The sequence below is a fragment of the Trachymyrmex cornetzi genome, unplaced genomic scaffold, assembly GCF_001594075.2.
Source record: "Trachymyrmex cornetzi isolate Tcor2-1 unplaced genomic scaffold, Tcor1.1 scaffold166, whole genome shotgun sequence".
Taxonomy (NCBI): Eukaryota; Metazoa; Arthropoda; class Insecta; order Hymenoptera; family Formicidae; genus Trachymyrmex; species Trachymyrmex cornetzi.
The window spans coordinates 478,789-498,743 of NW_017296266.1; the positions used below are offsets into that span (position 1 = coordinate 478,789).

The 19,955-nt window shown below is 36.4% G+C and overlaps 1 protein-coding gene across 4 annotated transcripts in view; it reads left to right on the top strand.

Moving 5' to 3' along the window:
- VAChT (Vesicular acetylcholine transporter) overlaps window positions 1-19,284 on the top strand; it is a 96,634-nt gene extending 77,350 nt beyond the window's left edge. The window contains exons 5-13 of one of the 4 annotated variants that reach the window (XM_018504345.1): window positions 6,296-6,468; window positions 7,827-8,007; window positions 8,730-8,904; window positions 10,983-11,212; window positions 12,590-12,801; window positions 13,344-13,466; window positions 13,993-14,176; window positions 16,245-16,445; window positions 18,914-19,284. In XM_018504345.1, the coding sequence (XP_018359847.1) occupies window positions 6,296-6,468; window positions 7,827-8,007; window positions 8,730-8,904; window positions 10,983-11,212; window positions 12,590-12,801; window positions 13,344-13,466; window positions 13,993-14,176; window positions 16,245-16,445; window positions 18,914-19,120 (1,686 nt within the window). In that variant the 3' untranslated portion in view covers window positions 19,121-19,284. Of the gene's footprint in view, window positions 1-6,295; window positions 6,469-7,826; window positions 8,008-8,729; window positions 8,905-10,982; window positions 11,213-12,589; window positions 12,828-13,343; window positions 13,467-13,992; window positions 14,198-16,244; window positions 16,446-18,913 lie in introns of those variants that run through there. The other 3 variants (XM_018504344.1, XM_018504346.1, XM_018504349.1) reach the window with 3 other exon arrangements.
- Window positions 19,285-19,955: the final 671 nt, after the last annotated feature.

The following is a 19,955-nucleotide window of genomic DNA, read 5'->3' on the forward strand; positions in this document are numbered from 1 at the left end:
ATCGATTCCTTTCGTCGCAACTCTTATTAAAATTACGACTGAAACGTAAGGTCATTCGTTTCTCATTCGAAGCTCTCGTCGCGGAGCGACGTTATAACGAAACACCTCTGCTCGGAGATGTACAAGGAGATGCGACGATCGACGAACGATGATTCGACGGGTAATCCATATTCCTGCTCTGATGCTCTAATGCACCGATCACGTGCACCAGTACCTCATTAATCCGCGGAGAACGGCGCACATCGCGGAACACCGAACGCCGGTTTCGCAAACATCCATCTCGCAGCAGCGATGCAGCATCCAAGTCGAGACCGCGCTGTGTCACTGACTGATCCTGGAAGTTTCTTTCTCCACCGACATATGCAAGAATCGTGAGATTAATCGAAGAATAAAATTCTCCTTTAGCTATCTTCCTTTTGCTCATTTAACCGTTCACGTTTATTCGCATTTAAAACCGATAAAAGGACCACGCGCTTCTTATGAAGAAATCGGTTTCCGTCATATTGGCTAAATTTTTTATATGTGATTGCTTTTATGATGCTGGTCAACAATTTCAATAGGCTCAAAATTGTGTATTTTACAAAAGTTGTGTTTTTTTCTATATAAAATTATTAATTTTTTTCGTACTACTTTAGACCCTTTCTGTAACCTTCCAGTCTTCTTTCGGACCGTCTTAACAAAACAAAACTTAAAAGTATCTAGTCTAAAAGACATAAACTAATAGTTTTTTAATTGTCCGTTTTGTGTTTATTTTTTAAAAATAATAATTGTTTCAGCATACTCTCTCTTGTTAACACATAAATTAGAATAAATCGCCTGGAACACGTAAAAAGTGTTAAATTTAACACAAATTTGCCAACGGTGAAGGGTGCAAAGTTCTTTACTCGCGCCTTTCGGCATTACTAATAGAAGTATATAACTTTTTTCGAAGAGTTAACGTCATGAATATTCTATTAAACGCAGAGTGTGTTAAATTCACGTGCTCCATTATGCAGGACATATAATTTTAATACACGGGATCTTTAATTAGAAAACGTGAGCATTAGTGTGCTCACAAGGTAACAACTGCAATTACTTAAGCATCTGGTAATTGTTCGCGTGATTGCGAGGGATTGCGGACGGATGCTGCCGACTCTACTTTCACAGATCTCCGAGACGTGTGAACGATCGCTATCGTCGAATGGCTTGCAGACTTCATCACGTCAATGGGATACTTAGTACCCCATGCGTATCCTTGCGGGAGCACCAATTACGCGTGCGTGCATGACGTGCGTGCGCAAACGTGGGCCCGGATGACGCAAGACGTTAATAACGCCAACGAGTGTCTTTTTGAAACACGCGGCTGCGGCGCGGCGTCGCGTCGAGATAATTAGTTAAGCAGTACTGTCGTTACACGCGAGTCAACTAACGCGTGTTTCAATTGCGCGATTTAAGGGAGGTGAACGCTCGTTAAACCGGCCTCCAAGCAGAGGTTGACAGAAACCGTTCAGAGACCGGAATTCTATTCCCACACTATTTAATGCCCAATAACAAATACAATCTGACAGTTTCGCTCGTTGCATGCATACGTATATTGCGCAGCACATTGCACGTGCGCATCCGCATCCATGGCGTAACGTGTTGTCGAAACATATTCGTTCGTGCCTGAAGGAACCGTCCAGCATCCATGTCGGCAGTCAAAGCGATCGGCTGTTGCCGGTCGGATAAGTCTTGTCCACGTGCTGAGTGCGACGAGCTCCCGAGTTCGACCCCTCGTTGCGATGAACCGATTTGCGTCTGCTCAATCTGCTGCGAACGCGTTGCGCTCGACCTGCAACTCGGTTTGTCTTTGCGTAATCCGGATTCGCAGCGGAGACGTTCATTCGAGCCAAAGGTGTTCGATAATAGCGATCGGGAATAGGCGAAATGAACCACACGGTTAAATAAGTTATAGTTATGATATCAAATTAGCCACACACATAATTGAAGTTATTTTTTATCATTTTTGTAGCTTGCCACTGTCCACTGCACTATCCAATATTCTTTAATTTGATTAGAGCAATAGAGTTAAGCAATTTAAGTCAAGAAAATGTATTAAATTTGACTCAAATTAGTGTAATATATATAATTATATTTACAGAAAAAAAATTGAAGTAAAGTAAAATCTTTTTAGAAAAAAAATATTGTAACATAAATAAGAAACTTCTTGGCAAAGATGTGATAAAGAATTAGTTGTAATTCTTTTATTTACAGCGTGGCTTCAAATTAGATTTTAATTAAATCAATATTAAATTTCGCGTTCTGTTAAATTAAAATCTGGCAAAGGAGATTTTATAATTGCGTGTAACGATTGTTACGTGTTGATTAAGAAATGGACAATAGAATGAACGAAACTTTTTTTAAAGAAATTTAATTTTATTCAGATAATGAACGTATCCTCTCGCAACATCCCTCTACAATTTAATTCGTTTGACTCTCGTCAATTTCTGCTCATTCGTGGACAGAAAATTCGATCGGATCTGTTATTAAATTTACAGTAGGAAAATCCCGACTCGAAATTCAGTCGGAAGGATCTGCATCCGGGGTCCGGGGAAAAATAAAAAATAAAACCGACAAAGTCTCTTTCGTGCGCGATCCTTTGTTCGTCGCGTCGCCGAAACTATATATTAGCGATCTAAAAAAAGAATACAAGTGCTCCACCGACATTCCCGTTGCGATATCGAAACGGTGTCATTCCCCGGTCAAATATAGCCCTTTATTCTGCGAATACGCGACCAGCTCGAGCTCGTAAGTTCTATCTATAGGCAATTCGAAAGCGGAGCCGCGATACGTTGTATTGACGTGGAGACGGATCTCGTGAAACATGCATGCACGCGAGCTGCGACACGCGGCTCGTCACACTGACCTAGAACCGCGCGAGGAGAAAGAAGAGGTCCCGCTTCTCAGGGGGATGATACGATTACGGCCGCGCGTGCGGGATTACCCGGCTCCGAGATGATATTAAAGTCGCTAGTTCGATCATAGCGGCATATCCCGTCGCGCGTCGCTATCGAATCACCGCTCTTGACTATTTCTAGTTGATTTTCCATTTTCGACGAAGGTATCGGGGACCGTCTTTCGTTGCAAGCACCTGACACTGCGAATACGTCAGCAATTGATTTGACAAAAGAAACATTTTTCAACGGTTTACCACACAAAAATGTTGGTCGAATTGAATCGAGAACGCGCAGATTACAAAGTAATTATTTAAAATATCGTAAAACTGCAGTATATCGTGATGTTAACCTTTCGTGGTCACTCTGGGGTTAAAATGAAAATCCCAGATGCGGGATTCTCTAAACGTCTTATCGATGATTGTCGCTATTGTTAACTAGCGACAGCCAATGGCAGGACAATTCTGAAAGAAAGCGCGATTTTCATTGGCTGTCGCTAATTAATGATAGCGACAATTGTCGAATAAAACGTTTAGAGAATTCCGCAACAGAGCGTATTTAATAAGTAATCTTTTTTACTTTATAGATCGAAAAGTGAATACGGCAATCGGTTAAATGCGCTCTGGGATCATTTTAACCTCCAGTGTGACAATTACGGAACTTTTAAGGAGTGTGGCGATGAAGGATTAAATACAATCCTGACGGCAAAACATTAACTCTGGTGTCCGCGGAACGTTGGTGTTGCGAATAGATTTTACTTTCCAGCAAAAGATACAAGGTCTGCTTTTTATTCTTACACTCTCTGAACTAGTGCAGTAAGTTGAAACAACGTATATTTGTTTCATTTCAACTTATTATATCGTGTGCACCAGTTCAGAGAGAGAGGGGGGAGAGAGGGGGGGGGGGATTAAAAACACACCTACAACTGTGTTACAAAGATAACACAGTATAATACAGTGTGTTATTACATCCTTATTGTTTGTTAACATTAAACAGAGATGAAATTTAATGATCACTGTGTTACATTGTGTTATACTGTGCTTCTTGCCAGAAAGCACCCATTTTTTCGCGAATAAACGGAAGATACGTTTTACTACGAGTTTCTTGCGAGAGACAGGTGTGTCAGGGAAAATATTTTCTTCGACATGACAAAACATATTCATTGTATCGTCTTGACTGTCTCGTTGTGTTTGCGAGAAAGTCCGCAATGTTGATGCCTCTTTCAAACAGGTTTTAAAATAAATATAGAAGATATGTATCTCAAACATTATGAAATGTAGACGAATGGTAAAATTTAGTCGTTATAATTGTATATACATGCATGTTAAATGACTAATTAATGACATAATTAGTATTCTAAACTAGTTAATTATTAGTAAATTATTAAATATGTGATATATGTGTAATAATTAAAAACTTAAAAAAACATTTTTTTTTAATTACTCCGAAAACTCCAATAAAATATTAAAGTATTTTCTATGGTTGGATCCCAAAATAAATTTAAAAAGTTGTAAAAAATTATCTGAATTTTATAAAATTTTAATATTTTTTTGAAGATTTTTTCAGCATTTACATTAATTAATTAATTCTAAAAATCTTTGTTACGCTTAAATCTTTACTATTTCTTATAGATAAACTTTAATTTCGATTTAACGATTTTTTAAATCTTTTTTTAATTGTTACAACAGAAAAAAATAAAAATAAATTAAATCGAAATTAAAGCTAATTATACTTGTATTTATTATATTTGTAATTATATGTATTATATTGGCAAAAATGGATTAACGCAAAAAAAAAAACTGCTCCATATATTGAGACACTACACTAATTTAAAAGCAATTTAAAAGGACTTGTAAACTATGGATTTTAAGTTTAACGGCAATTTTGCCATTCCCTCTTTCAGCACGAGTGATTTTATCACGCGAAAGTCGGCGACAAAACTCGATTGTTTAATCCGCATTTAATGACGTACGGGGCTGATCCCCGATTGTCGAGCATCAGAAACGATGTCGCGACGCGCTGAAGCGACGTTGAATTACGCAACAAAATTATGCGTGATTAAAAAAAAAGACAAGAAAGTGATTTTATTGTTAAATTAACAATAAAATTAAATCTCATGCCGGGTACGACAATATAATTTACGACGGAAGAAACGTGTCAGAGTGCGTTTCAATGCGCATCTACGACACTTTCCTGCTTTCGAGACATGCTGAACAGTATTATAGTTACTTTCCATTTTCACACAAGTAATACTGAGTAAAGTTATCTATTTTATACTACTTGCTTACTTTGGTGACTTTGGTGTAAGTTCGCGTAACAACACAAGTTTATTTTATAACATAAACTATAGAAATCAAAGCCTTAAACGGTCTAGCTGGATCTTAATGCTTGTATGATTCTTATGTGAATTTATATACTACGTATGTAGTCTATTCAAATCTTGAATAGTCTATTCAAGACCGAAAAATCATTTCGGCGCGCGTTTCTGAGGAGACTACATAGTATATAAATTCACATAAGAATCATACAAGCATTAAGATCCAGCTAGACAGTTTAAGGCTTTGATTTCTATAGTTTATGTTATCATATATACGGTCCTATAATATATTATATTACAAGTTTATAATCTCACTTTTAATGTGAGTTAATAATACTCAGTAAAGCACACAGTCTCGAGCTTGTGCGGATTGTAGGTAAAAAATTCAGTTGCATCTCACATGTCAGAATGAAAAGGAACGTGCATTTAACTGCGTTATGACATCAATGAAAATTATCTAAGTTTTAATGTAAATAGAAAAAAGCAACTATTATCATTATCTGTTTATCGACTCTAACGAATCACGCACGATAACACCTAATTGATCGCGAATGATTTATTTCCGGGAAGTTTGAAGCATCCCTGGCTACACATTAGTGCCTTCTCGCAAATCATTGCTTCGCGAAATAATCACGCTCGCAACTACCGGTGCGCTCTCGGTTGTAACTTCCCTCGAGAATCTCTTTTCGCCAATATATTTTATTTTTCGCGTGGCAGTCTTCCGGGTATACTTTCACGCAAGGCTGCACGACGTCATCTCGAATAATTAGCATAATTATTATTATGCAATCTCACGATGATAATACTTCTTATGTATTGTGACGTAACGATCATCGGCCTGTCGTTCTCCATCATTGAATCGCATAAACCTACGTAATTTTTAATCGCGATCATTGCTGAATGATTTTGCATTTGAATGCGTAACTAATAATTAACAACGATCACACTTAACTGTAATAATATATAATTAATAATTCATAACAATTTGTGACTCTCTAATTGTATACAAAAATATATGGTTATTAAATCATCTGTTTATTTAATGATAGATTAATTCCATTTGCAGGCGACAGAATGGTGGCTAAATGACATGTATCTGTCCGTCCCATTGGCCCTGCCAATTAACAGCAACCCTGGCTTGGCCGCGAAACCGAAAAGATTTGCGAACCAGCAGGAAGCCGCGGTATTCCTCGCGCGATTTCTCACCGAGCTGCTTAATTATCAGGAATTGTTGGACAGGTGAGGTAGCGTTTTGCAATTTTCTGTAATCTTGCCCATTCATTCTATATGATAATCCGTAATGTGAATCGCGTTCAATCATAAGTTGCAAGGTTTCGTTCCGTCGCTGAATACAGCAGAGGACATATCGAATATTTCAATCCCATTAAACTCGAATGTAGAAATTACGTTTCATTCGTCGATTTTTACGATCATTTCTGTACGAGCATCGGAAAGAATTGTTTTATTAAAGTATCTAAAAATAAATGTTTACAGATTTAAAAATAAAGTTAGACCATCTAAATAATTATGTAGGACGCTCAAACTGGTTGCTGGAATATCAAAAATACTTTTTACAGCATTATTCATTACGTTTGAGTGTTAAATTGTGATCAGACTAGAGATTAAGATTGGATTAGAACTTAATTAAATAGAAAAAAGAAAACTAATCTCAGGTTTAGTGAATTTTGCTTCGATTGGTTAAATTTCAACAATTTAATCTCAACCTTAATCTTTAGTCTGATCACGGTTTTGTACATAATAATTTTTATAGTCTATAATATAAATATTTTCAGATCTATATCGGATTACATTTTTTAATACTTCAACAAAATTGTTCTTTCCGTGCGTTATTGTATACAATTTGCCCTTCATTTTGGAGCAATCATTGAGATTGAAGAGCGCAAATTCGCTAATAATCGAGGGAGAGACGCGACAAGCCGACGTGCTGATCTCATCTTGATCGAGGACAAAAAGAAGCCGCGCTGAAATCAATTTGGAGAGGACGTACGTCTGCGAGGAAATCCGGGCCGTAAGATCCATAGAAAGCGAGCATAAAGAGGAAAGGGACTTCTCTGCGAGAGAGAATGAGCGGACGTTTCCGCGAGCTCAAAGGATCCTCGGAATCCTGCATCCGGACGAGAAGAAGCCGGCGCCGCGGGAGAGGAGAGTGCTCCTTTCTTTCAAAAACTAACGCAAATTCGCGAAGGGAGGCCCGCCTTTAGGTTTTCTTAACTGCAAACATAGCTCATCTTGTCTCGCGTTTCTTTGAAATAAAATGAGAAGGAGAGATCTGAAAGGCGAGAACGATGAAGTCAACAGGAAGTCGATACTACTCCTGCTTTTTTATTTCTCACAAGTTTTTTTTTCTATAAAATTCTATAAAAAATTTTATAGAAAAAAAAACTTGTGAATTAATATGATAAATTGATATGGTTATGAATAACTTAAAAATAACTTTAAAATCAGCAAATATTTATGAGCTTGTATTACTTCTGCTATATTAGTTTATACGGCTGTTTGAGCTTTAACTCGTTCGTAATAAATAAAATGCGCGCAGATACGATTCGAAAGAGAGAATAAACTCTGGATTTGAATAGATCCGGATTGGAAATTGAACGTGTGAAATCCAAGGATGGCAAGACCATGCAACCGCTTTGCATGGCGCAGCATTACCAACTATTCCGAATTTATCGGCGACCTGGTGTAAACAACGACGAGCAAATTGCCCTGGATAGAGCGTCCTCCGGCGACCATATTATCGTCGCGCATCATAATCAGGTGAGATTCATATTATCGCACTGATAGAAAATGATTGACGATAATTCCTGTACATTTCTACATTTCGCTCTTTAATATATTTCAAAGGATTTCATTCGCGTGTTTCAGGATTTATTCATCAATTAAATTAACCATAATTATATGTAGTGATAGATTAATTTTATTTTATTATTTCTGAAATTTCAATTAATTTGTTAAACTATCAAAAATATTTTATTGAACAACGCGATGTCGAGAGAAGAGATATTTTACGAATGATGTCACGAGCTTTTTGAAAATTAAAAGATTCAAGGTAAATGAGAGTAAGGTGCAGTAATTGGTGCGCAAATTCAATCATAAAACAAAAATTATGACAAATTCTTACATAGATGTACTAAAAAAAAAAGTAGAAACAAAAATATATATTCAAATTGTGTTACATTTCGAACGTTTCGGCCAAACATTTGAGGCCATCTTCAGCGAAATACCAGAATTTAGACATGAAGATTTCCTTGTACATCGTCATAACAGATCGAGTGACCACCTAGATACAAATTTAAATTCCTTCAATTCGGTTCCATGCCAATATGAATTGTAAAATTACAAATCCTAATAGGAATTAGACGTTATTAATTGAAACTTGATTATTCAAATTAATTTGTCTTGAATCTTTTAATTTAAAAAATTTGAAAGTTATTACTAATAAACTTCCTATTATGAGATTTTTGTTTGTTTTCCTGCAGTTTTACAGCGTGCCGGTGAGGGCATCGGATCGAGGCCGAATCACGGAAATTGAATTGGTCCAGCAGTTATTAAGGATCATGGAAACCAAAGCCGATCCTAGAACTCCGCCAGTCGGAATTCTCACGACCACAAAGCGCCCAGCCTGGGCGAAGGCGCGGGAGGAGCTGATGAAAAGTACGTATGACGACGATTAAAGGTGTCCACTGAGTATAAGCATTCCATTTACGAAGGGAACATCGTACTTTAAGCGCTTAATTCAGTGGCTCTCGCGCTGCGGATTTTTCTTTCAGAAAAAGAACAGCGCGATTGTAAAAAAAATTGTCGACTTTTTAAGCTTTCATGATTAAAGGTAGATTAATAAGCATCGAAGCGATTTAATTAGAGAAAGCTCATAATTTTTTTAAAGCAGAATCTAAGGTCTCTTTTTGTCGTCATTATGTCGAGCTTCTTCGAGCAGCATTGTTAATATCGTTTTTATAGGATCTAGAAAGGAGATAAAAAACTTTATTGATCCATAACGCGTGTAATGTTCAGTTTCTTGCAACGAATAAACATACAATTAGTTCAGCTTCGTATGATGCAGAATATTACAACAGCGCTACTCTTTCAGAATTATTAAAATAATTATATCGCTTATTATCATGATTAATTTTGTTCATTTAGTTTCCAAATTTGCATATGGCATGTATCATGTGTGAAATAAACTTCATGCTTCATAATGTTATATGTTGTCAGTTAAATGATTTATTCATGAATCTCTTCAATTATGGGAAAAATTGTTTTACCGAAGTACATTAAATTTTAACTGAATACAGGAAATAATTTTATTGGACTATTAAAATAATTATATAGGACGTTCAAGCTGATTGCTAGAATGTCATGGCTTTTGCAGCATTACTCGTCGTTCTTGAGTTTTCTACATAATTATTTTAATGATAGAAAAAAATCATTTTTATATCTGTATCTACTCAAATGTTTAAATACTTGGACAAAATCCTTTCTGTCCTTTCCGTGTGGTCTATTTTATTATTATTGAGAGAGAGAGAGAGAGAGAGAGAGAGGGAGAGAGAGAGATGTAATAATCTGGTTACCCAAAAAGTAGCTCGCCCGTGTCTTCGGACGACCCTCGTCGCCACGTGCCCTCGCCATAATTATTCACTCGCGTTCACCGCTTCGCCAATATTCGCAATATTCCTATTAACTCCCTAACCCGACCTTGCTCAACGAGAACCTACGCCTACAAATCGAATGAACGGTCGACACTAACGAGCTAACGGCGACCCGCGTTCGTGTTGATTAATTAAAGGCAAGAGCGTCGCGAAGACAACGGAGAGATTGTAACTCTAAAATGGCAACCTCCCTCTCGTTCTAATAGACCTCGTCTCATAAATGCGTTCCAGTTTCGTATTTACGGCGTAAGTCTTGTACAATAAAGTTCCTTAAAACTTATATTATATAAATTTGATTATTTTCTTTCACATTTCGAAATGAAAAGGAACGACCCGTTTTCGAACCGCTGCGAAAAAATAGTGAACATTTTTAACCTTCCATTACAGGCAATGTAAATTTTCTAGTATTTTTTATTTGATTCCCATTATTATTGCAGCAATTCTTCATTATCGCTCTTTATTTTTTATTTTTGTATTATTTATTTTAATATTATATTCGAATATATTAGATTCGAATAATATTTATTTTCGTATTATTATGGGTCGTAGCACACAAAAAATTTAAACAGTAAAACGCAAGCAATAAAACCAATTACAGTAGAAATATAAGACCATAATGTAGGCAGTGATAAATTCAACATATTGATCCAGGGATGGAAATGTTACTTTTACCGTTACTTTCTACAATAACTTCTGAAAAGTAACTTGTCACCATCATACATCATTTACTGGAAAAAGTAACTTATTATTGATAACGTATCGACTTGTTACTTTTACTTTAACTCGGTTATAAGTAACAAGTTTTTTTTTTTTAGTAAACAACACATAATAGTGACAAGTAATTAAAAAAAAAATAAATTTTTCCCAACCCTAGCTTTTAGTTAGTTATTATTAGTGTCATAAAAAATTGCAATTTCATTATTAAATTGTTGTTATAAAAAGTAACGATAAGAGCAACGGCGTTACTATACTTCCAATCCCTAACACACGAGGGACACATTTTTGCTGCGCTTCACAAAAATCGTTATATCGAAGCTGGACTGACTGCCGTCTGAATTAACGATACTGCGAAACGGCTTCTAGATGAGCGCAATCGTCACAATCTGGAGCTGTTGGAGCGCTGTCTCTGCGTCGTTTGCATCGACGACGACGTGCTGCCTACCACATTTAACAATCCCATGAAGAAGGAGGACCGATGGATTGGCGACCGAGATTACGCGAACGTGCTTCATCACGCTCTCCACGGCGGAGGGTCCCGGCACTTGGGCGCGAATCGCTGGTTCGACAAAACTTTCCACGCCATCCTCGGCAAAGTATGTTTAACGGACATACATTAATTACTACGCGTCGACAGTCGATACTACGATACCCGTAAATGCGCTCACGTTTCGTTTTTATTGCACAATGAATATATTATACAACACTTCATTTGATCATCATTTCTCCTGTCTCGAAATGAAACGGGATGACTTCATCTATTTGAGAATCGCTGTGAAAGCCAATAAAAGTTTTCAAGATGTAAGAGAATTGAATATGTAAATATTTGAGATCGATTCGAAATTTAATTTAGCATCCGATATTCAGATTTGAAGTGAAGTAAATGGAATTGATTTTTTTTTATTGTAATCTGATTGAAAACCCGAGCGTGCTTGGCGCAATTAGAGACACTTAATAGATTGAGAAAACGCACAACGCGATACCAAATGATACTTCTAGCGTAGTTTCCTGAGAAACCCTCCTAGCAGGCAACAATTCGTGATGATACGTTTTCCGCGGATGCGCTCGGCCGAATTGAACTTATCACTTTCACCGCTTCCAAGATGACTCTTCGATTTGATTGGTGTCAGGGTTCACGGGCGAAATCACCGTTCGTGAACCCGCGACGTTGCGCTAATGTTGCGCTTTCATACGCCGCACGACGGAATGTGTTGTCTAACTTAACTTCCTGTCTCGGAATATTTCCACGGATGATAAAAATGGTCCCGCGCATTCGATCTCTATCTCCCTGTCGTGTTTCATTTACGATTGATTGATTAATTAATCTTTCGCGATGGGAATATCTCTACGTATAGTTTCTATTTATTAATCATATTGCCTTAACGAACGAGATTGTTTGATCGATCGTTTTCTCTTTTTTAACCATTCACATCAATTATTAATGCGCGATAATAATAACATGTTAATAGGCAAACGATCATATATAATTACTTTTGTAACAATTATCGCGCAAATAATGAATGATTTACAAATATTAATTATTTAGTATATATAATATTTCTTGCGTATATTTCTGTATTATCCATGTTTATCAGATAGTATTTCCATTAATATTCTTTTTTAATGTTCTTGAGATTGAATTGTAATTATCAATTATAGAGTATCCAGCTATAATTTAATTTATTTGTTTAATGTCAATAGTTTTATTACACGATATAATTTATTCATCGTTTCAAAAAAGACTTTCTCGAAATGGAACGGAGCAGATTTCTATTAAATTTTTTCATGTATTCTTTACACGGATTTTTGATCAAATATTATCTTCCATGAAACGTTATTTTTTTTATCCACGATCGTTTCTAATATTTAAAACAAACTGTCACTTCTCGATACGAAAAAAGCAAAATTCTATTCAATTTTTTGTTTGCATTTTACTCAGATTTAATTTTGCAAATGTATAACACTTAACGTAGGACGGAATGTGGGGATTGACGTATGAACATTCCGCTGGCGAAGCACCGGCCGTCTTCAATGCATTCGAGGATATAACGGAGAAGGTGGACTCCATGTCGCCGCCGGACGAGAATTTGGTACCCTCGCATCTGCCGGCACCCGAAAAGCTAGAGTGGTGCCTCACCGAGCAAAGTCTGAACGACATTCGAGAAGCCATGATGAACTTTGACGCGTAAGTCCGAAAAAAAGAAAGAAACAGTACGGAAAACTTTGTTAATTGTTACCCTGATAGCAAAGCCTGACAGATTTTCAACAGAGCCTGTTACTAATTTTCAATTGCAGAAAGGCACCAAATTGTATACCGAATTTGTATTATCTGACATTGTTAGCAAATTGCTGCCAGAAATATAACAAAGCTATGCCTGCTAGACATGCTATGCCAGCAGATTGGTAGCAGAAACCGAGCAAAGTCTTGCATAACCTGACGGTAGATTGAGAACAGAATCTGATTCGAGCAGATTACTCGGTTTCTGCCATCAATCTGCTGGCATAGCTTGTTAACAGGCTTTGTCGACAAATTCATAGCAAATCCGGACACACAGATGGCTATGATTTTGTAGTCAAAATCTGATGGAGTTTGTTGCCAATTTGGCCCCAAATTGCTAACATTTTACTATCATGGTAATTGTGAAAATTGTTAAAGAAAAAATAATTCTGAAAGCAAGATATCCTATTTGTAAATCTGCATTCATAATATTCCTTTTTGTTCTTCAGTCTGGTCGAAGATTTGGACCTCTGTATTCTGTGGTTCGAGGATTACTCGAAGGAGTTCATAAAGTCCTGCAGAGTCAGCCCGGACGCGTATATACAATTAGCACTTCAACTTACATATTTCAGGTGAAATAGAACTAAAAGTGTGAAGAGGAATTCTTCTTTAATGTCCAAATCTTAAAAATTGCGTTCTTTCAGATTCCTTTTAGATAATGTATGTACCTTATTGAAATACACGGAACGTTTTGCTAAAGTATCTAAAAATTTAGATAGATACAGATCTAAAAATAATTTTGTTTGGGCTATCAGAATAATTATGTAAGACATTTAAACTAGTTGTAAAATATTAAAACTTTTTTCAGTATTATTATTAATTATTTAAATTTTACATAATTATTTTGATGGTCCAACTAAATTATTTTCAGATTTGTATTTAATTAAATTTTAAACACTTCTACAAAACCATTCTTTTCGTATCAGTCGTTTCAAAATACAGGTAGATGAAATTTTATAGTAAAAATGATATTCGGGAATAGAATCTTACTTGAAGAACTCTGTCATTTGTTGATTATTAATGAATGTGAAGCGCATGACAGACACAAGTTGTTGATAAATTACTTCAAATTGTTTCATAACTTTGTGGTGTTCGCAGACTTCACGGGAGGTTGGTGGCCACTTACGAAAGCGCCGGCATCCGGAGGTTCGCATTGGGTCGCGTGGACTGCATCCGGGCCGCCAGTCCGGAAGCGCTGGCGTGGGCGAAGGCTATGTGCCAGGGCGATCCTCACGGCCAGATGAATCAGCCGAACAACGCCATGGACGGGAGCCCCAAAAGAGTTCAGTTCACCATTTACAGTGTAACTGAAACTTGGCATTTTTCCTATGCGATTCTCGTGTCGTGTAACACACACAGCTCGAGTACACTCGACAGAACTGCGACAAGGTCGAGCGGAATGCGTTTTACTTACTTTACTTTTCTCCAATCTCGCCTCAATGCCTTAATTCTTTAAGCGCTCCTTGCCGTTGTTTTGTAAATACAAATAAATTTTATTTTGTACGGATTATTTTGCGTAAGTTCTTTGTTATAATTTATATGGTAATTTATATAGATAATTTAATTAGGACAATTTGTTTGCGTAAGATAACGAAACCTTAGTGATATTCTACTGGTTACGCTAGTCTCAAGAAAATTTAATGTTGAAAATAATGGACAGTTGGATGATTGAACACTCGCAATATTTTCACGACTTGATGGATCGCCGGTTAAAAACGCTATTTTCAAAAATTTTGCCTCGAGTACTTTCGCTACGTAATAATAACGAATTCGTAGTGAAGTGCAATCGCGTGTTCGAAGTAATTTCGTTCATGTACATCACGATGCATCTTTTGCAGTGTTACGACAAGTTTCTGAGTGGTTGGTCGTATTGCCCATTTGCATTGCCAAATGCACCTACCTACGAGAAGGTTTCGGTATAATATCTACGCTGTTTTCTTTTCGTTTATAAACACGTGTCTCTTGTCTTACATTATTATAAAAAAAAAAATTATGTTTTTCTCTTTTCGTTTAAATTAGATCATATCGGTTTTTAAAAATATATTTTCGCCGCCTAATTATATAGATATTTATGTATGTTTATGTGATATTTCTGCAATTTTATATTGACGTTACACTTATGTGATTTTTGCAATTACGATTTATTGGTGTACACATTACGTTACTTATATCTATACACTACGCTTCAGCTGATCTTTATCTGTAAGATGCACAAAGTCATCGGTGTGTAGAAACCCTATGTACGAGTGTCAACGTTATTTATATGTGATTTTCATTTACGTTATATATGAATAATGCTTCTCATATTATATTTAAGTAATACTTCCGTCTCTCTTTATATTTATATTTTCTTAAAGTGCAAGTGTTCGAAAATAATAGTTCCAAAATGTAAAAGATGAAAACCGTGGTTATAAAAACAGTTTGTCGTGTATAAGATCCGTAAGTTAAGCAGCGGCCGGACGAAAGAAAAAATAGGGAACTCCCCGAGGAAAAGGCAATCAATTAGCCCCGGTCCGCCGGCACGATTCATTCGTCCTTCACGATCGAGTATTTGCACGATCCTCGAGAGGCACCCGGGCAAGTTCTGCGGGGATATTCCGTTTGTTTCCCTTATACACGTTTCGCCCTCGTTCGGAAAATACTGCGGCAACGAGCTATTGTTTCTCATTTATCGTGCTCGGTTGTTTCCCTTTTAGCGGAGATGTTGTTTCAGCCGCTCCTTTTTTCTTCCCTCGTCATTTCCTGTTCATAGTGAGTTGAATTTTCTACAAAAAGGTATATTCCTTCAAAATTCGCGATTATATTTCCTTCAAATATTATTATAACAATTCTAAAATTTGCGAGTTAATCCCCGCCAAGCTTATTTTCTTCATTTTATGAAAATTATCAACTTATCTTCTGCTTAGCATTCTTTATTTGTTTTATTTGCAACTTTTCAATCTTATTTTTTAATATATGACGTCTCGAGAGCCGATTTAATAAATGTCAATTACCTTCAAACGCTCGATGTTGCTTCTCACCTCCATGTTTCAATAAGTCTATTTCACAAAATGATAATCGCAAAAAAGAAATTCACTGTTTATTAATATCGGAATATCATGAAAAGGAACTTACGGTACAAATTAACACAATTAGAATGCAGAAAGATTAATATAAAATTCATTAAGATATACAAATCGAGTATCAAACCCATCTGGTCAAAATTAATGAAGCGTATCGATTCCTTCGTGATTCCTCCGAGCTCTTTGTTGATCTTCGATCTATGTGTCGGGAAAATCTTCATTGAAAAAAGATTCGAATGATCCATCGCGTTGGACTCAATTGAACGAACTTCCGGCTCGCTTCCCCAGGCGGAAAGGATCAAGGAGCTGTTCGACCTTGCAGTACAGAGGCAGACGAAAGAGATGAACGACAACATATATGGTCAAGGTATCGATAATCACCTGATGGGGCTGCGTTACGCGGCGAAGGAGGCCGGTGAGCCGATCCCAGAGATCTTCACGGACGAGGCTTACGCAATCGTTAATCACTTCGTCCTCTCGACATCACAGGTCAGTGATCAGGGTCAATTCATCATCGGAGCCAAATTCGTGACGTTGTTGCCTTTCAATTAGCCGTGAATGCATGGGCGTATGCAAAGGGGGGATAGAGGAGCGCTTGCCCCTCCTTTTACATTTTGGGAAGAAGAAACGATTAAATTATGAACATAATTTTTATGACGAAAAGTTAAATATTTATTGACCAATGAATAATTCACGCATTATTCATAAGAAAGTTCGCTGAAGATCTTCGAAGACTGGCTTTAAGTTTAAGTATTTTAAAGTAAAAGAAAGAATAATTAAAATTAAAATTAAACAAGGCTCCAAAGATTAAATCTATAAAGGAATATTACTATTATGATTCTATAAAGGAATATAGCCACTGAACGCCGACACAGTTGTACGTGTGTAGTCAAAAATAATGTATATGTCAATCACCAATTACAAACGTTTCGACCATAGGATTAGGTCATCTTCAGTGTAACAATCATCAGTGACTGAATGTTTGTTTGAATATCCAGCTAAGTACAACAGATGATAATGAAGTTCTTAATTTGGACAACAGCCTAGCGATGATTCGTTGACAACATCTACTTTATTGTGTTACAACGCATCAATTTTGACTCCGATGAATAATTGTTACACTGAAGATGACTTAATCCTATGATCGAAACGTTTGTAATTGGTGATTGACATATACATTATTTTTTACTACAACTGTGTCGGCGCTCAGTGACTTTATATTCCTTTATAGATAAAAAAAGAATGCCTGTGTGGCCAAAGCAGTTATTAACACGTAAATTATTTGTATATATTCGCTAATAATTACGTACAAATTATACATACAATATCGCATTAGTTTTGACCTCAATTTGAATCCTTTTCAATGCTTATTAATATAATATGAGTTGGTAATTAAAGTTTCTTTACTCCAAAATCGAATCTTCTATCCATTGCGGTCCTACCAATCAAGTGGATAAAATAATTTATGCCGTCATATTAAAATAATTAAAGTTCATAAAATTCTTTGACAAATAAATAGATAGAAGACGAGATATTAAAAGAGGTGATGCCAGCTCTGCTGACAGAATAAGTATTTTAATAATAATTTTGTACGAATATAAATGTTTGCCTCTCACTGACTGAAATTCTGGATACGCCCATGCATGAATGCATATTTCGTAAGTTCTCTGTTATAGCAAAACGTGTGTATTTATGATAATTGTGAAATGAAGTGGCACAAACTTAGAATTATTGGCTTCTCCAAAAAATGACGTCAAGTCGCGGAAGTCTAAAAATTTTCGACGAAAATATTTCGCCTCTTGATTATTGATTGGTTACTATTTAATGCATGCCATAAAGATTGTTATTTAAAGTGGACTATCATGACGAAATATAAGTCAAGATCCCGGACATGTCGTAAGCACATTTTATAAAGGTACTTAACGACTCGGACAGCTCGAGGTCGACGCGATACGATCAGTTTGTTTAAGAAAAGTTACATAATCGAGGAGATGATTTACATCTTAAGAGAACACGATCTTAATTAACATACAGAGTAAAAGTATATTTGTTCGTTATTTCAAGGTGACATTTAATATCTAATTATCAATAGAATATTTCCTTTGCGGATACACATTTTGCGAAGCTCAGATCTCTTTCGATTAGTTATATCCTCAATTTACGCTAAAGAAAATTTACGCTCGAAGATACATGATATCGCAATAAAATTTGGTAAATGTTATGAGAAAATGAACATCACTTCATTAATACGAATGACATTTATTGTCCTTCAAAGTAATCTCCTCTAGAGACAATACACTTCTGACAATATATTCGTAAAGCTTGTGGAAACTCTGTGAAAGGTTAATTCGCGACATTGCTCTTGTTGTCATGCGGTCAGAAGTATATTGTCTCCAGGAAGGATTACTTTGAAGAGAGAACAATAAAGCTCATTTGTATATTAATTAAGTGATGTTTATTTTTTCATAACATTCACCGAACTTTATTGTCATACCAGGGACGAGACTTTTAACTTTTCTGGGTATGTGGAAAATCACTCAAAATTTTTTAAAGTTTGTCAAAAATTAATATATTTTTTAAATTAAATTTATATATTTATTGGGGCTCAATTAAATATAATTTAAATTAAATCTAAATTTCGGAGCTATTTGAGCCTGGCTAGTTCGCTTACGCCACAATTCTTGTATTACAAACTTCTTTCGCAAAATATAATCTATTATGAATATTTTTTTAAATATCTCGAATTCTGGGTGTGAAAAAATTCAATACCTACAGGAGTTCTGAGTATGGAAAGTTTTATACTATCTACCATACTATCTACCATATCATCTTCTTTAGCTTATTAGCGATGTCAATCGGGCTGTCATCATTAGAAGGATAAGGATAATACATTTTTGTCATACGTCATACGTTTTAACCGCGTGAAGTTTGAAGTGAAGGTAAGATTTCTCTCGCAGGTTACCACGAAGAACGACGTGATCGTCGGATACGGGCCGGTGGTACCAGACGGCTACGGGTGCGCCTACAACGTGAGGAAGAACGGCTTCATCTTCTCGGTCTCGGCCTTCCACAGCGACGGCAGGACCAGCGCGATGCAATTCGCGCAAACCTTGGAGCAGAGTCTGCGGGACATGGCGGCTATGATAAAGAATTCAAAGAAGTGATAGACGCGCGCGTGATAGCTTCGCAAAACACAAGAGCTGCAAAACGCAGCACAGCTTCCCTCGACGGGGACGTAGGGCTGAGATAGAAGAACTTTGCGTCGCACGAGGGTGATTCGAAACGCGGGTGGATTGAACCCGTAAGATGCACAATCGAATGACATCGAGGCCGCTTTCCCTCGTTTACGATGTCCTAATGTATTCCACTCGAAAAGTTCGCAAATGCAAAGCGTCTGTATCAGAAGCAGCATTTTTCGTTTTCACGCGTCGTCAATTTCGTTCGATTTCACGCGGTAAACTTTAGGTTCATTTTTTATTACGATTGACTTTAATTTTTAATTACTCCATTCGGACGAAGTGGAGAGCACGACTTTCGGAGCACCCTTGCATGAAATACTGTATGAAAGTATCAACTTTTGTAGACTTAAGGAACGCGAGCGTAGGTGTAGCGCAAGAGAGAGATTTATCAACTCGTTCCCGCACAACTCGTTAAATATATCGTTGGTTTGATATAATAAATCTCTATGGAACATGTAGAAATAAAGAACGATTTTGTTGAAGTACCTAAAGATTTAGCTAGATAATAACTAAAACTAATTTTCCTGGACTATTCAAATTATTATGTAAGACACTCAAGCAATGCAACAAAAAGTTTTGCCTAGCGATCAGCGCCTGATATAATTATTTTGAGTGTCTGATATAATTATTTTGACGATTCGAAAATATCACTTTTAAAAAATCTGCATCCAACTAAATTTTTAGATATAAAATTGTTCTTTCTCTTCACGGATAAGAGAAGAGTCATTGAAAGGTGCGAAACTGTCGTAATTCTTAAGGT